This window comes from Tricharina praecox (assembly GCF_024521635.1).
Source record: "Tricharina praecox strain CBS 144465 chromosome Unknown BZA05scaffold_20, whole genome shotgun sequence".
NCBI lineage: Eukaryota > Fungi > Ascomycota > Pezizomycetes > Pezizales > Pyronemataceae > Tricharina > Tricharina praecox.
The window spans coordinates 237537-252344 of NW_026250422.1; the positions used below are offsets into that span (position 1 = coordinate 237537).

The 14808-nt window shown below is 55.2% G+C and overlaps 2 protein-coding genes across 2 annotated transcripts; both read left to right on the forward strand.

The window, feature by feature from the left end:
* The first annotated feature begins 49 nt into the window (after positions 1–49).
* Positions 50–6470, forward strand: BZA05DRAFT_404298 (putative DEAD/DEAH box helicase). The gene is made up of 4 exons (XM_051484289.1): positions 50–1091; positions 1162–1378; positions 1428–3186; positions 3234–6470. Exons 1-4 carry the CDS (start codon positions 177–179, stop codon positions 6037–6039), a joined length of 5697 nt encoding a protein of 1898 aa, XP_051337505.1. The 5' UTR covers positions 50–176; the 3' UTR covers positions 6040–6470.
* Positions 6471–10964: 4494 nt separating this feature from the next.
* Positions 10965–13478, forward strand: BZA05DRAFT_119075 (uncharacterized protein). Its single transcript, XM_051478660.1, has 3 exons — positions 10965–12472; positions 12525–13137; positions 13208–13478. The coding sequence occupies exons 1-3, from the start codon at positions 11231–11233 to the stop codon at positions 13468–13470; spliced, it is 2118 nt and encodes a 705-aa protein (XP_051337506.1). The 5' UTR covers positions 10965–11230; the 3' UTR covers positions 13471–13478.
* Positions 13479–14808: the final 1330 nt, after the last annotated feature.

Sequence of the window (14808 nt, forward strand, 5' to 3'; positions counted from 1 at the left end):
CCCACCTATGATGCACAATGAGTCTTTAGCGCACCGCCGTGGCGAGCGACCCCACTACATATCCGGTGCTCCATCTGTCTGAGCTCCACCACATCCGCACACACATACACATACACACATATCCGCACGGCAAGGCAAAACAAGCACGCAAAGCAAGATAAGCAAGCACCAACACGATGACGGTCGACGGCCTCTCCAACGAGGAAGACTGGCTAGTCCAGTTGGCGCGAATGCAAGAGGCGCTTGCGGCGCACCCGGGCAACGACTCGCCGTCTGAGGCGGCGTACGGCGGCGATCTTGATCTGAGCGACGAAGACTTTTTAACGTCGGAGGAGTCGGATGGGATTTTCGACCACGACGAGGACGCCGATGACAGCTACGGCTCGTACTCCGAGTATGAAGAGGAGGGGGAGGAGGAGGGCGCGGCGTTCGACGCTAAGTGGCTCGCCCGGAAGTGTCGGCAGTACTGTGCGCGGAAGTTCGCGGGGCAGTCCGCCGATGAGCTCGCAGAGAATATCCTCAAGGTTCTGAGAAGCGATAGGAACGACGATGCGCTGCAGATGTCGCTTGCGGATATACTGGGCTATGAGGATGAGGATCTGGTTATGACCTCGGAGCTGATCCAACACCGGGGCGAGATTATATTTGAGGAGCCAGAAGCACTTGGTGGTGGCGAGGATGCGATTCTCCGGTTGATGTCGAAAGAGCAGCGGGACGAAGCTCTGCGCCAGGCTGATCTGGACCATAAATCCCGGCCGTTAGGACCGAAACTCGCCGGGAAGGAGGTCGAGTATCCGCATATCTACCGCGCGTATGCGGCTGGTGATACGCTGAGTACGTTCGGAAAGAAGTATTCGCTGCCCAAGGGGAGTCAGGAGATCGTCGAGAAGGATTATACAGAGATCAAGATCCCGCCGACGAAGGTTGGCACTGTTGGAGTCAACGAGAAGTTGGTCGCAATTAAGGATATGGATCACCTCTGCCAGAAGACTTTCGTGGGATACAAGTCACTCAATCGAATGCAGAGTCTAGTATACCCTGTGGCGTACAGAACGAATGAGAATATGCTTATCTGTGCTCCTACTGGTGCTGTGAGGATTCCACTTCCTCTTCTTGGTAATGGTCTTTTTGTATTGCGGTATTGATGGTGGCGGATGATAGGGTAAAACGGATGCAGCATTGCTCACCATGCTCCGGACGATCGGTCTCAATTGCGTCCCGAGACCTTGGGAGACGACGGAAGCCGAGAACTTCTTCTGCGAGAAGGACGACTTCAAGATTGTTTACGTAGCACCCATGAAAGCTCTGGCCGCCGAAATCGTTGAGAAGATGGGAAAGCGCCTGGCATGGCTCGGGATCCAGGTGCGGGAACTGACAGGTAGTAGCCACTGACTCAAAATTTACGGGCGATGCTGATACTCCAAAAGGTGATATGCATCTGACCAAGGCCGAAATCGTCAAGACACAGATCATCGTCACGACGCCCGAGAAGTGGGATGTAGTCACACGGAAGTCGGTTGGCGATACGGAATTGGTGCAGAAGGTGCGACTGCTCATTTTTGACGAGGTCCACATGCTTCACGATGAGCGTGGTGCCGTCATCGAATCCCTCGTGGCCCGTACGCAGCGCCAGGTGGAATCCACCCAGTCCATGATTCGTATCGTGGGTCTCTCCGCGACACTGCCGAATTATGTCGATGTGGGCGATTTCTTGAGGGTCAACCCGTACGCTGGACTTTTCTACTTTGATGCGTCGTTCAGACCCGTGCCGCTGGCGCAGAATTTCGTCGGTGTCAAGGGAAAGCCCGGGACTAGGACGTCGAACGACAACCTGGACAAGGCTGCCTACGAGAAGGTGAAGGAGATGCTCCTGCGAAACCACCAGGTGATGGTATTCGTGCACTCGCGAAAAGATACCATGAAGACGGCCAAGATGCTCTACCAGATGGCGGTTGATGACGACAATGCCAGTCTCCTCGATAACCAAATGCATCCCCGGTACCAATCTGCTGCCAGAGATATGGATCGATCCAAGGGTCGGGAGCTCCGGGATCTCTTCAAGAAGGGATTCGGAATCCATCACGCTGGTATGCTCAGGTCCGATCGTAATCTCATCGAGCGGACGTTTGCCTCTGGTGCTATAAAAGTCCTCTGCTGTACTGCTACCCTCGCTTGGGGTGTTAATTTGCCCGCCACTGCAGTCGTCATTAAAGGTACGCAGGTGTATAATGCCCAGAAGGGTGCATTTATGGATCTCGGTATTCTCGATGTCCTCCAGATCTTCGGTCGTGCCGGTCGACCGCAGTTCCAGGAATTCGGAATTGGATATATCTGCACTACGCACGATAAGCTGGCCCACTACCTCGCGGCCGTGACTCAGCAAATTCCGATCGAGTCCCGCCTGGTCGAAAGAATAGTCGACAATCTAAACGCCGAGATCGCGCTGGGAACCGTCACTACGGTCACGGAGGCCGTGCAGTGGCTAGGATACTCCTACCTCTTTGTCCGCTGGAAGAAGAATCCCCTGCACTACGGTATCGATTGGTCGGAGCTAATGGATGATCCCACTTTGGCCGGGAAGCGTCGGGAGTTGATCTTGAGAGCTGCCCGCCGCCTCTCGCAAACGCAGATGATCGTCTTCGATGAACGCACCGAGAACCTCATGCCGAAGGATATCGGCCGCATCGCGAGCAATTTCTATATTCTTAATAATAGTATAGAAATCTTCAACGATATGATGAAGCCTAACGCTACGGAGGCCGACGTGCTGGTTATGATCAGTTTGAGTGGAGAGTTTGACAATATTCAGATACGAGACTCCGATGGAATGGAACTGGACAGACTAAAGAATGAAGCCTGTCCCTGTCAGATCCCGAAGGCGAAGGAGGATGAGGGCAAGAAGAAGCCGAAGGTTAAGGAGACCGGGCCGGAGGATACTAAGGGCAAGAAGGGGGCGAAGGAAGATGACGGCAGGAATATCGTTACGTCCCATGCAAAGGTCAATATCTTGCTGCAGGCGTATATCTCGAAGGCCAATATTGAGGACTTCGCTCTGGTCTCGGATTCTGCATATGTGGCCCAGAATGCGGGCAGGATATGTCGAGCATTGTTCCAGATTGCGATGAACAGGCGTTGGGGGAATCTCTGCCAGGTGCTGTTGTCGCTGAGCAAGTCGATCGAGAAGAGGTGAGTCGACTCGTTTCTGCAATGAACCTTTACTGATGAGTTATCAGGATGTGGCCATTCCAGCATCCCCTGGCTCAGTTCCCGCTTCCTAGCCATATCATCCAGAAGCTCGAAGAAAAAGACCTGTATGTCGAGTCGCTGAAGGAGATGGAGATCGGAGAGATCAGTGCCCTGGTAAACAATCAGCGGATGGGTCCAGAGGTAGCCAAGGCAATGGATCGCTTCCCTACCGTCAACATCGAAGTCGAGATAGCCCCTCTGAACCGCGACGTTCTAAGAATAAAACTCTGGGTCACGCCCGAGTTCAAATGGGACGATCGTATCCACGGCACATCCGAGAGCTACTGGATCTGGGTCGAGAACTCGGATACACTCGAGATCTACCACTCCGAGTACTTCATTCTCAGTCGCAGGAAGCTACACGATGATCACGAACTCAACTTTACTATCCCGCTGGCGGATCCGCTGCCGTCGCAGATCTATGTCCGTGCCATATCAGATCGGTGGTTGGGCGCGGAAACGGTTGAGGCCGTGTCGTTCCAGCACCTAATCAGGCCCGATACCGAGGCTGTGTACACTCCGCTGCTGAATCTGCAGCCGCTTCCGATCACGGCTCTAAAGGATCCGAGGCTTGAGAAGATCTATGGTGAGAGATTCAAGTACTTCAACCCTATGCAGACTCAGATCTTCCACACGCTCTACCACACCCCTGCCAATGTGTTGCTTGGATCTCCCACTGGTAGTGGAAAGACCATCGCCTGTGAGCTCGCCATGTGGTGGACATTCCGCGAGAAGCCCGGATCGAAAGTCGTCTACATTGCGCCAATGAAAGCTCTGGTCCGCGAGCGAGTCAAAGACTGGGGCAAACGTCTCACCAAGCAGATGGGGCTCAAGTTGGTGGAACTGACGGGTGACAATACGCCCGATACCAGGACCATCAGGGACGCGGATATCATCATCACCACACCCGAGAAGTGGGATGGTATCTCGAGAAGCTGGCAGACCAGGAGCTATGTGAGGAAGGTGGCGCTGGTGATTATCGACGAGATCCATCTGCTTGGTGGCGACCGTGGTCCGATCCTCGAGATTATCGTGTCCCGGATGAACTATATCGCCTCGCAATCGGATACTTCCGTCAGGTTGATGGGCATGTCCACCGCGTGCGCGAACGCTTCGGACCTCGCGAATTGGCTCGGTGTCAAGGAAGGACTGTACAACTTTAGGCACTCGGTCCGTCCCGTGCCGCTGGAGATCTATATCGACGGGTTCCCCGAGCAGACCGGGTTCTGTCCGTTGATGCAGAGCATGAATCGGCCCGCCTTTCTAGCCATCAAGAATCACTCGCCGACCAAACCAGTAATCATCTTCGTCGCGTCTCGACGGCAGACGAGACTTACGGCGAAGGATCTGACCAATTTCTGTGGAATGGAAGATAATCCCAGGAGGTTTTTGGGTATGGAGGAGGATGAACTGCAGGGTATTCTGACGAAGATCAAGGACGACAGTCTGAAGGAGGCGGTACAATTCGGCATTGGTTTGCATCATGCAGGTCTCGTTGAGGCCGACCGTCAGATCGTCGAGGAACTCTTTACGTTTAACAAGATCCAAGTACTGGTCGCCACTGCGACACTTGCCTGGGGTGTCAACCTTCCCGCGCATCTGGTCATAGTCAAGGGCACGCAGTTCTTTGATGCGAAGGTGGAGGGATACCGTGATATGGATCTCACGGATGTGCTACAGATGCTGGGTCGTGCGGGACGTCCGCAGTTCGACACGTCCGGTATCGCGAGGATCTTCACGCAGGACTCGAAGAAGAGCTTTTACAAGTACTTTTTGCACACGGGTTTCCCGGTCGAGAGCAGTCTTCACAAAGTTGTCGATGACCATCTGGGTGCCGAGGTCTCTGCTGGTACCATCGCGACCAAGCAAGACGCTCTGGACTACTTGACGTGGACGTTCTTCTTCCGGCGACTGCACAAGAATCCGACGTACTACGGCCTCGACATCCCCGCCGAAGAGCAGGATTCGCTCAGTGCCCAGGAGGAGGCTAACAATTTCATGGTCGACATCGTGGACACGAGCATGAGCGAGCTGACAAAGTCCGGCTGCGTGATAACCCACTCCAATGGCGACGTCGACTCGACGCCGCTGGGGAAGATTGCGTCCTACTACTACCTCTCGCACAAAACGATGCGCAGTCTGCTCAAGCACGCCAAGCGCAATGCCACACTCGCCGACGCACTGAAGTGGATGAGTACAGCAACCGAATACAACGAGCTCCCCGTACGACACAACGAAGACCTAGTCAACATCGAGCTCTCGAAAGCACTCCCCGTCTCGGCCAACTCGTTCGGTGTGCCGATGTGGGATCCCCATGTCAAAGCGTTTCTCCTCATCCAGGCGTTCATGTCGCGCCTAGAACTGCCGATTGCGGATTACATCACGGATCAGAACTCGGTTCTCGATCAGGCGATACGGATCATGCAGGCATCCATCGACGTGCTCACGGAACTGGGATTCCTAAGTTCCGTCCGGACGATGATCAACCTGATGCAGTGTATCAAACAAGCGCGCTGGCTCGACGACGGACCGCTTGCGCAGCTGCCCGGCGTGGACGTCAAGCTGGCGAAGACTGAGGCCGAGAAGACCACTCTGGCCGACGTCGCATCCATGTCCAACCAGGATCTGGAATCTCTCGCCCGTCGGCTAGGCGTGCGGAGAATTGACGAAGTAGGTCCCATCGAGTGTCTGACATATATCACCCGTGCCCCGGCTCGCCAGAAAATATCTCCCACACTGACATGCTGCAGTTCACCCGCGTGTGCACCACCGCTCTTCCGCAACTCGAGCTGAACACCAATACCACTAAGCCGAACACTACCTCTAAGCCAAGTACGGGCACGCCGCTGAGCCTGACCCTCACCCGCCGCAACTCGCGCTGGCACCCCACCCGCATGCACGCCCCACGCTTCCCAAAGTCGCAGACGGAGGGGTTCTTCGTGCTCGCGGGCGACAAAGACAGCGACGAGATATTCGCGCTCAAGCGCGTTTCGTGGCCCACCAACAACTCCGGCAACTCCGGCAACCAGCGGGGAAAGGCCGCGGGCAGAGTGAGCGTCAATGTCACCCTGGAGCTGCCGCCCGAGGCGAAGCAGAGGAAAGGCTTGTATGTCTACGCCATCAGCGATGGCTACATCGGTGTCGAGGCCGAGAGGTTTGTGGGCGACACGGTCGGCGCGGAGGGCTGGGTTAAGGAGGGGAGTAAGGAGTGGGGTGCCGCTGTGGGAGGGGGGGGCGGTGGGGGGGCGGTGGCCGGGGCGAGGGGCGGGGATGGTGGGTGGTAAGCGTAGGCGGATCTTTAGAGGTTGTGAGAGGTGTGGCAGGCAGACGGGGCCGGAAGGAGTTACGGTACATGTTACAGGTAGAGTGCGATTTGCGGTGCGGTGCGGAGTGCAGAGTGCAGATAAGGATCATTGCCAATGATTCAGTGATTCGGTGGAATCTAGATGCACCTTGCGTGCCTCGCCTTGCCTTGCCGTCGGAACTTGTCTCAATGGATATATCTGGATACATCTGGTACCCATCTACTCGGTTGACCCGTGGGACGACCCGTGGCACTGATGAGTGATGACCGAGCAGAAGCCGCAGACTGCAGACGGCAGTGACGGGATAATGGGATTTGCATGTTGCAAGTTGCAATGAACAGAAACAGAAACGGAAATGGAAGATGTGCATTGTGAATGTGAGCATTGTGGGCATTGTGAGCATTGAGCATTGTGAATGTGAGCATTGTGAGGAGGTAAAGAGGTAAAGAGGTAAAGATAGCATCCGAACCGGCGTGCGACCGCCGACAATAGTTACCAACTTACCGTCACTTTCGCCCGGTGGGGAGTGGGCAGTATAGAAGTGCAGCGCGACGGGCAGTGTGAAGTGGAAAATAAGCATGAATGATGACTGCGCTGGTGAACCGTGGACGAACAACGTAGGTAAGTGGGTATGTCATACATTGTATTGTACATCGTCTTACTTGTCTCATGTCACATGTTCCAGTGCACATGTTCCAACTTCCCGTGCACTATGCAGCTGTAAAGTTGTGCAGCTGTGCAGCTGGGTTTCTAAGTTCCAGTGTTTCCTGCTATCTTTGGACCTTACACTGCTTACAGAATACAGGTACTACAGTCTTCAGGTGCTACAGTCTACATATAGTTGTCAGTTCAGTTGTCAGTTGAAGTTGTGTTATGATGCCATATGTTATTGTTATGATATTATCCTGCAGTGTGCAGTATACACAACCCACACAATCCAGTGCCCAGTGCCCACATCGTGTATATTCTATGTAGCTATCCGCCGGATGCGGACTACGCAGCCCACACACCCAGCCCAGACACGCAGCACACACGCATGAAGAAGTGAAGATCGAAGCGATGCAGCGACGGCCATCGTGCACAATGTCACGTTGGCCCTTGGGGTTCGTTCGAAAACTCTGCGGGTCTGCGGCGCGGGTTTGGGGCTGAAGTCGGAGATGGAGATGGAGAAACGGCTGGGGAAAATATTGGACTCTTGGACAGTCCCCCAGAGCGGCACGGGCGAATGGTCCGTGGGGTGCAATTGCGGCGATGGGGAGTAGTCAGTGCTCTGCACTCTACTATATATCTGGATACTTGGGCACGTACTGTGCATGGGGAAGTAAGGCGTATGTGATCGCTCGAAACTTCGCTGCTGCTGCTGGGCTCGATAACTATCGATAGCCATCACCAGCACTCATCCGCGCTCACTCGCACGCTCACGTCTTCGTCTTCGTTGTCGTCGACCAGCCCCAGCTCAGCCCAGACCAGCGATCACCCAGCCCAGCTCAGCCCAAGTGCGCCCGCGACGCCCTCGACGCCACCAACTCCCCTCCCATCCCCTCCCCTCCTCCGCTCCATGTTCCCCATGAACGTTGAAGCGCTGGCCCGAGCCGTGCATCGATCCAGTTGCCCGTTATTCCGTTGTTTTGTTGGACTCTTGCAGGCTGGCGCCAACGTCCGTTGGCACTTGTCACTTGGCAGGTCTACCGTCTAGTAGGTACTTATGCACCGGAGATTTCACGCCGCAATCGCCGTCGCCGTCGACGTCGGACCTACCCCGCATCCGGCAGCTCGAGCTAGCCCGTCCTGTACTCTAACTACATAACCACGCAAAGTCTCAAACGCTCCTGAAGAGTTCTGTGTTGCGCGTGGGGGACTGGAGAGCGAGGGGGAGGGCATAAGGCATGTGGATGGCGGTGGTGAATGGCTGATGGCTGATGGCTGAGGGCTCATGGCTGATGCACGTCAAAGGGGCGCCGCACGCGCCACAGCATGTTTTTTTTTCTCGGCTACTCTAGGTACATACTAGAGAGTGCATGCGGTTTCTTATGCGTTTTTTTGCGTTTTTTCTGCGTTTTTCTTCCTCTGGCATGTCAGGAAGAATCTTGAACTAGCAAAGGCAGATAGATGTGCCCTTTTTCTTGCGTTAGTTGAGTCTTGACGGTTGGTTGTTGACGTCTGCCCGCATGTGCGTTTGAAGGAGGAGGAGGAGGAGGAGGAGGAGGAGGAGGAGGAGGAGGAGGAGGAGGAGGAGGGAAGAAGAAGAAGAAGCAAAGAAGAATGGAAGAAGAAGCAAAGAAGCAAAGAAGAAGGAAAGAAGGGCGGGAGGAAAGCCGCTGCCTTCCATACTAGCTATGATAGTAGATAGTACCCAAGTGAGTATTAGCAGGCACGGGCTCGGGTTCGGATCGTCCGTCAATAGTTGTTGATCCAGCAGAGCTTGAGCCTTAGAGAGGACCAAATCCATAGGGAGGTTTAGCCGCTGAACTTCACCCAGATGCCCTATGTACGGTATCCGTCTGCCAGCGCGAATCACCACCGTCGCCTCCTGCCATAGGGTAGAGTACTAGTACTAGTACATGAGCAATCTGCTGCGGCGTGTGTAGAGTAGTACAGCACCGATACATACTCGAAATCCCAATCTTCACCCGGATTCCCCGGTGTTTTATTGACGATCGCCCGCCGGCTGCGTCGCGAGGTAGGTACTTTCCAGTATTTAGAGTACATAGGCAGTACATACTTCTTACTTTGGTACATCATACCCGGTCATGGAGAGGGAAGATGAAGAAGAAAAAAAGCCTGGCTCGTCTCAGGTATCATATCGCACACACGCAACAACCTTGCTTTCTGCAACTCTGAAACGGCACGTCAACATGGATCCCATGGGAGAGCGAGTTTCCGCCGATGGCAGATGGGAGATGCGCAAGATGAGGGCAAGAAGTATATTCCGCAGGGGAAGACTTGTCGATAGTAATAGCGCTGAATAATGGTCCTGAATAATGGCCACGAACGGATTGGATGTGGGGGGAGGGCATGCCGGATTCGGCACTCTGCTCACACGACGTGGAGACGCAGAAGAGGAGGAGGAGAGACGCCCAAGTATAGTTGTCTTCACAATGTCATGGTGATGGTTTCTCGGCCGGTCTTCGGGTATACTAGAGCATAGTAAATTGAGTACCTATTCTCCCCTTGAACATCTCAAGGTCGTGGAGAGTGGACATGCCGGTATACCTGGTACAGTGCCAGCACCACTCTACCACCTATATAGTAGTATGTAAGTAAGCACATACCATGGTTGACGTTCGTATCGTATTCCGCCGAAGCAATAGACAATTCTGTCCACCACGGCTTCCATCCAACTACCGCCTCCCGTACCGTCTGTCTGCGCCATGGGTATTTGATGCAGCTGTTTATCCAGGCACCACATCCACCACCACCTCCATCACCGCTTGTCCCACCCACCACTCCCACATCCCGGCCCCAATCTTGAGCGCGCGGAGGTTTCTCTGCCGTATCATTTGCTGAGTTCCAGTGACCTTGCCGCCATAACTTCTTCTTCTTGTCTTGTCTCTCCCCACCCCACCACAACCACGACCACGGCCACGACCACGGCCACGACCACAACCAATCTTTCGCTGCGCACTCGCTCACTTGGCCCTCACCTCCAGTCGCTCCTTTACGCCACTTTTCGCCTCCAATCTTCCGCGTTGCGCCCAGCGGTCCACTGGTTGGCCTGCCCTGCGACTAGTCACCTAGCCCATCCGCTCCGATTCGGTCAGCACGGCCGGCATATGCGTTTCGTTGTTTCTCGGTCTCCACCGCCGCCGCCGACGACCACCCATTGTACCCCGCTCTCGACAGCAGCGGCGCCCCTGTTTCGAATACCTCCTACCCAGGCACCGTCAAGGCAGTCGTGGCTCCACTGGTGAAGCCCCCCTCCCCCGTCAGGTACGATACAATACGATACACGATATACACAAGACAGAAATCGAGGCCCTCCAAGGAGTCCTCTGCTGCCCTCTACTAGCACTGTACTCCACTCTACTCTCTCTTCGTAGCACAGCATACAAGTGCAGTCGGCTGTGCGAGCACTATTTATCGCTGGTGTAGTGAAAGGTGTGTGGCGCGGTGAATATATATTGGTACACGGCATCAGCATCACCATTCATGTAAGTACATGCTTGGGTTGAATTCAGTTATATTTTGTTTCGGAAGAACTGCCCCCCTCTCTCTTTCTCCCCCCTCACCCTCGACTACGTTATCGCCCGTCTGCCTGTCATCACACGACGTACACCCGCACAGATTCAGCACTTTACTTTGCTATGCGGATGGCCTGCTAAAAAAGGATTTCGGTCGAGTAGAATAGCACGTTAAGAAGCGCCCGCCGCCAGGAGAGTCCAAGACCCATATACATCACCTGCCCCGACCCGCGTCCGGGCCCCCAACTGCTTTTTTTTTTCCCTTCCCTCCGCTCCACCCAACAGACGAAACGGAAAAGAAAAGAAGGAAAAAAACCCCCCATCCCAGCTCCTCAGCCCAGGAGATTCGGTTAGATTCGTTCATCTACCGCGGGATCTTGCCAACCAACCAATCCATCCATACCGCCTAGGAAGGGAAGGGAAAGGTCGGAAGCCAGTAGTTTCACCCGCATATACCCATAGATATATATACGGATATCATCCCACACGCGGACCGAGATGGCGAACTTCCTGAGGAGATCGAAAAGCACTCGTGATACAAGGAGCACCTCGAGGCCCGCATTCCATAGAGACCAACATCAGGACGATCCGCTTGCGTTTCCGTTTCCGTTTCCGCTTCCGCCTAAGACTACGACTGGTTCGAAGGATACTACTACTACCGCTACTACCGCTACTACCGCTACTACTAGCACTTCCACTACAGCAGCTACAACGAGGACTCCTGCTGAGGTTCTACTCTCGCCGTCGATACTGCGCCGTTCCCCATCGGGCTTTGGAAGAAGAAAGGCTGGTACCGAACGATTATATGGTGAAGGAGGAGGAGGAGAGGAGGAAACAACATCGACTGGAACGTCGAATCTATTCCGGCTGAGCCGCAGAAAGAGCATCTCCAGCACGCGGGAATCCATGATGGCACTCGGTCTACCGGAGACGTGGAACCCACCCTCATCCGCGAACCCAATGGAGCGGAAGAAGAGGACCTCGATATTCTTCGGACTCGCATCGCCACTTCTACCAGCGTCCTCAACGCAGCCGAAGAAGGCGCCACACTCGCACCCGCCGCAGCCGGTAAAGCTCTCCGCTTTCCCGCCGCGGCTGAGACAGCAGCAGACGTCACCACCGCCGCCTCCGGTGGAGGATGCAACTGTGGGCGTGGCTATCGGAGAGGAGAGTTATATCGGGATGGCCCTCGGGAGCCCGTCGGAGGGATTGATCGCGCAGCGGAAGGAGGCATTCCGGAGCATGGAGGCGCTCGGGCAGGCCGGGAGCCCGGCATTCGTGCTTCCGGCCGAGGCATTCGTTGTTGCGTCGCCGTCCGTGCCACGGCCGGCAACATCACGATCGAGGAAGGGGAGCAATGGGTCCCATGGGTCCAGCTCAAGGGAGAAGCTCGAGGAGCCACCCAAGACGGCTGGGTGGAAACGGGTGTTTGGACGTGGGTTGTTTGGCAGCAGGAAGGGCAAGTCGCAGAAAGAGCCGGTACCGGAACTTCCGGTTCATATCCCCGAACCACCGAAAACGCCGGCGTCGAAATTGAAGAAATGGAAGTCTGCCAGGGACCCTAAGACGCCGTGCTTGGATGTAAATATCCCATGCGTCGAGATGGAGAGGTACTCGGTCATGTTTGGAAACCTTCTCCCGCCGAGTGAGAAGTCGTCGCTGTTTGCGAGACGAAGATCGAGGGATGTGTATGGTGCCCACTCGGCGAGTGGGCAGAGTAGCAGTGATGAGCAGATTGAGGTTTGTCTCCAAACTCTGGCCCGAATATAGCCCAATACTGACCTTGCTCTAGAACCAAGATGACGCGCTGTCGAAACTTCAGGGAACATATCAGGCTCCACCCGAAGTCCCACAGATTTCCATTCAGGCCTTGAAACGTAACGCCACAACCAGTGCCATATCACCCCGGTCACCGCTCTCCCGCCTAGGCGACGATCTCCGTCGCATCAGCCAGGAAAGCCGCCGCTCCACTTCCTCCTCCCCCTCCCTCTCCTCCTCCCCCCACCCGCACACGCTCAGTCCTCAGCCCTCGCCGCGCATGCCTTCCCCGCGCATCCCCTCCCCGCGCCTTATGCGCTCCAAAACCACCGGCAGCATACCCTCACCGCGCGCATACGCCTTCACCGTGAACGACATGCTCTCGCCGCCGCCACCACTAACCCACACACCACTGCCCAACGAGTATCCCTTCGCCGCACACGACCAACAGGACAGCGACGAGCGCAGCACCAGCCGCTGCTCCAAAATCTCCGAGGAGTCCGTCTCCAGCATTTCCACGCCGCCCGGCAGCTACGACGAAGGCGACGACGGCGCATGGATGGCGCGCAGCGCCTGCGACGACGCCGAGCCCGCGTGGGAAATGGTCACCCGGCCCTCGACCGCCGGGCCTCCTTACCGGGACGATGGTGTGTACCCCCTCTTCCCCTCCCTTCCTTTTTTTCCCTCACCACCAAACTAATATATCGGTTGCACCAGACGAAATCTCAGTAGCAGCCCAAATCAGCATCGCGCGGCAGATCAGCCTCAGCCAGCGGCAGCTACTACTGCCGATCGTGCCGAAATCCCAGATGCTCGTCAGCAGAAGGAGCATTAAGGATCCCAGCTGCATCATGAAGCCCCGTCTCGTCGAGCACAGGACTAGTACTGCTGCGGCGAAGCGGCCGCCGGAGAGGGCGGTTATTGAGGGCTTGAGATCGGTCGATGAGTTGGGAGAGGCGGGAAGCGTGGTGAGGATCTGAGGGGGGGGGGGGGGGGGTATTCGGCACAGACATGCGACATCTAGAACGGACGGGAGTTTTTACTTTGTTTTCACCAGTCATCTGATTTCACCTGATTTCATTCCATTTTCTTTTGTTTTTTTGTTTGAACTTTGGAGGCTCGCGGGGGGGGGGGGGAAGGGGGGTTTCTGGACGTTTGGTTTGTCTTTTTTTGTATTGGCGCTCACACAGGGGGATCGGGTACTGGATACCTACTACTGGATGTAGGTAGGTGGGGAGAGAACGGGGTGGATGGGATGGGATAGCACGGCACGGCACCGGGGGGAATCTTTGGAGTTTTTTGGTTCTTGGTTTCTGCGTTCTGCATATCATCTTTGCAAGATTTTTTAAGATTTTGACTTGACATTTGTTTTCCTTTGTTGGGTTTGTATATTGGCGTATGAGGGGGAAGGGAAGGAGGGAGGAGGGAGGAGGAAGGAGGGGGAGGAGGGGGAGGAGGAATGTTTGTACCTAGGTGGAAAAGGAGCCGGGCGAATACCATCATCATCTAAGCAAAAACTTCGAGTCCTGCGATCATAGTATGTACCTACCCAGGTACATACCAGTCAGTGAACTCGGTGAACTCGCAATCAAAGCCTATGCCAATCTCCCGGGCTACATAGATATCCAGCCCCTTGTAGCCAAAGGTTAGGATGGAGCCGAAGAGAATGAAAGAGAGGTGGGCGATAGGTATCTAGCGGAGTTGTTCGGCGACGAGCGGTACGGTGTGGCGAGGCAATCCTAGAGTTTCTATGCATAGGAACGACGGATGTGGGGGAGGAAAGCCCCAGCAGACCTGGAGGAGGAGGATCGGGGCAGAGCAAGAGTGCCCACTGCCCAGCAGGGTAGGTATGCATACTGTGTCTGCGCGCGGCCGGTGCGGGGAAGAAAAGGACCTAGGAAATGAGGATATGCGGTGATGTTTTCTTGGTGCGATTACTTTTGTTAGGTATTTGTTTGGCAGGCCGCAAGCAGGCAGCGGCGCCACTTCATGCTGGCTGGTAACGGCCATAGTGCGTAGGAAAGGAGTGACGGTTCGCTATAGTCAGGAATCTAGATACCGGTAGGCTGCGTGCGAAATAAACTGAAGATCTCTCTATCTCTCCCGGGCTGGATGTCCAGCGTATGTACCTAATGTATCTACCGAATGTTGAAAGTTGAATCCACCCGGTAACTCAACCCCGAAGAGACGGTAGATACGAGTGCAGCATACCGGTAATGCAAAACATCGGGACGGCCCGCCACCCACCCGTCAGCCATCCATCCACCCGTCCGTCCGCATACAAGCGTACCGGTACGGCGGTACGGCAATACTCTGCA

Coding starts and splice junctions, on each gene's coding strand:
- BZA05DRAFT_119075 (XM_051478660.1), top strand. CDS start 11,231: ATGGCGAACTTCCTGAGGAGATCGAAAAGCACTCGTGATACAAGGAGC. Junction 12,473..12,524: donor GCAGTGATGAGCAGATTGAG/GTTTGTCTCCAA, acceptor ACCTTGCTCTAG/AACCAAGATGACGCGCTGTC. Junction 13,138..13,207: donor GCCTCCTTACCGGGACGATG/GTGTGTACCCCC, acceptor CGGTTGCACCAG/ACGAAATCTCAGTAGCAGCC.
- BZA05DRAFT_404298 (XM_051484289.1), top strand. CDS start 177: ATGACGGTCGACGGCCTCTCCAACGAGGAAGACTGGCTAGTCCAGTTG. Junction 1,379..1,427: donor CCAGGTGCGGGAACTGACAG/GTAGTAGCCACT, acceptor ATACTCCAAAAG/GTGATATGCATCTGACCAAG. Junction 3,187..3,233: donor AGCAAGTCGATCGAGAAGAG/GTGAGTCGACTC, acceptor ATGAGTTATCAG/GATGTGGCCATTCCAGCATC.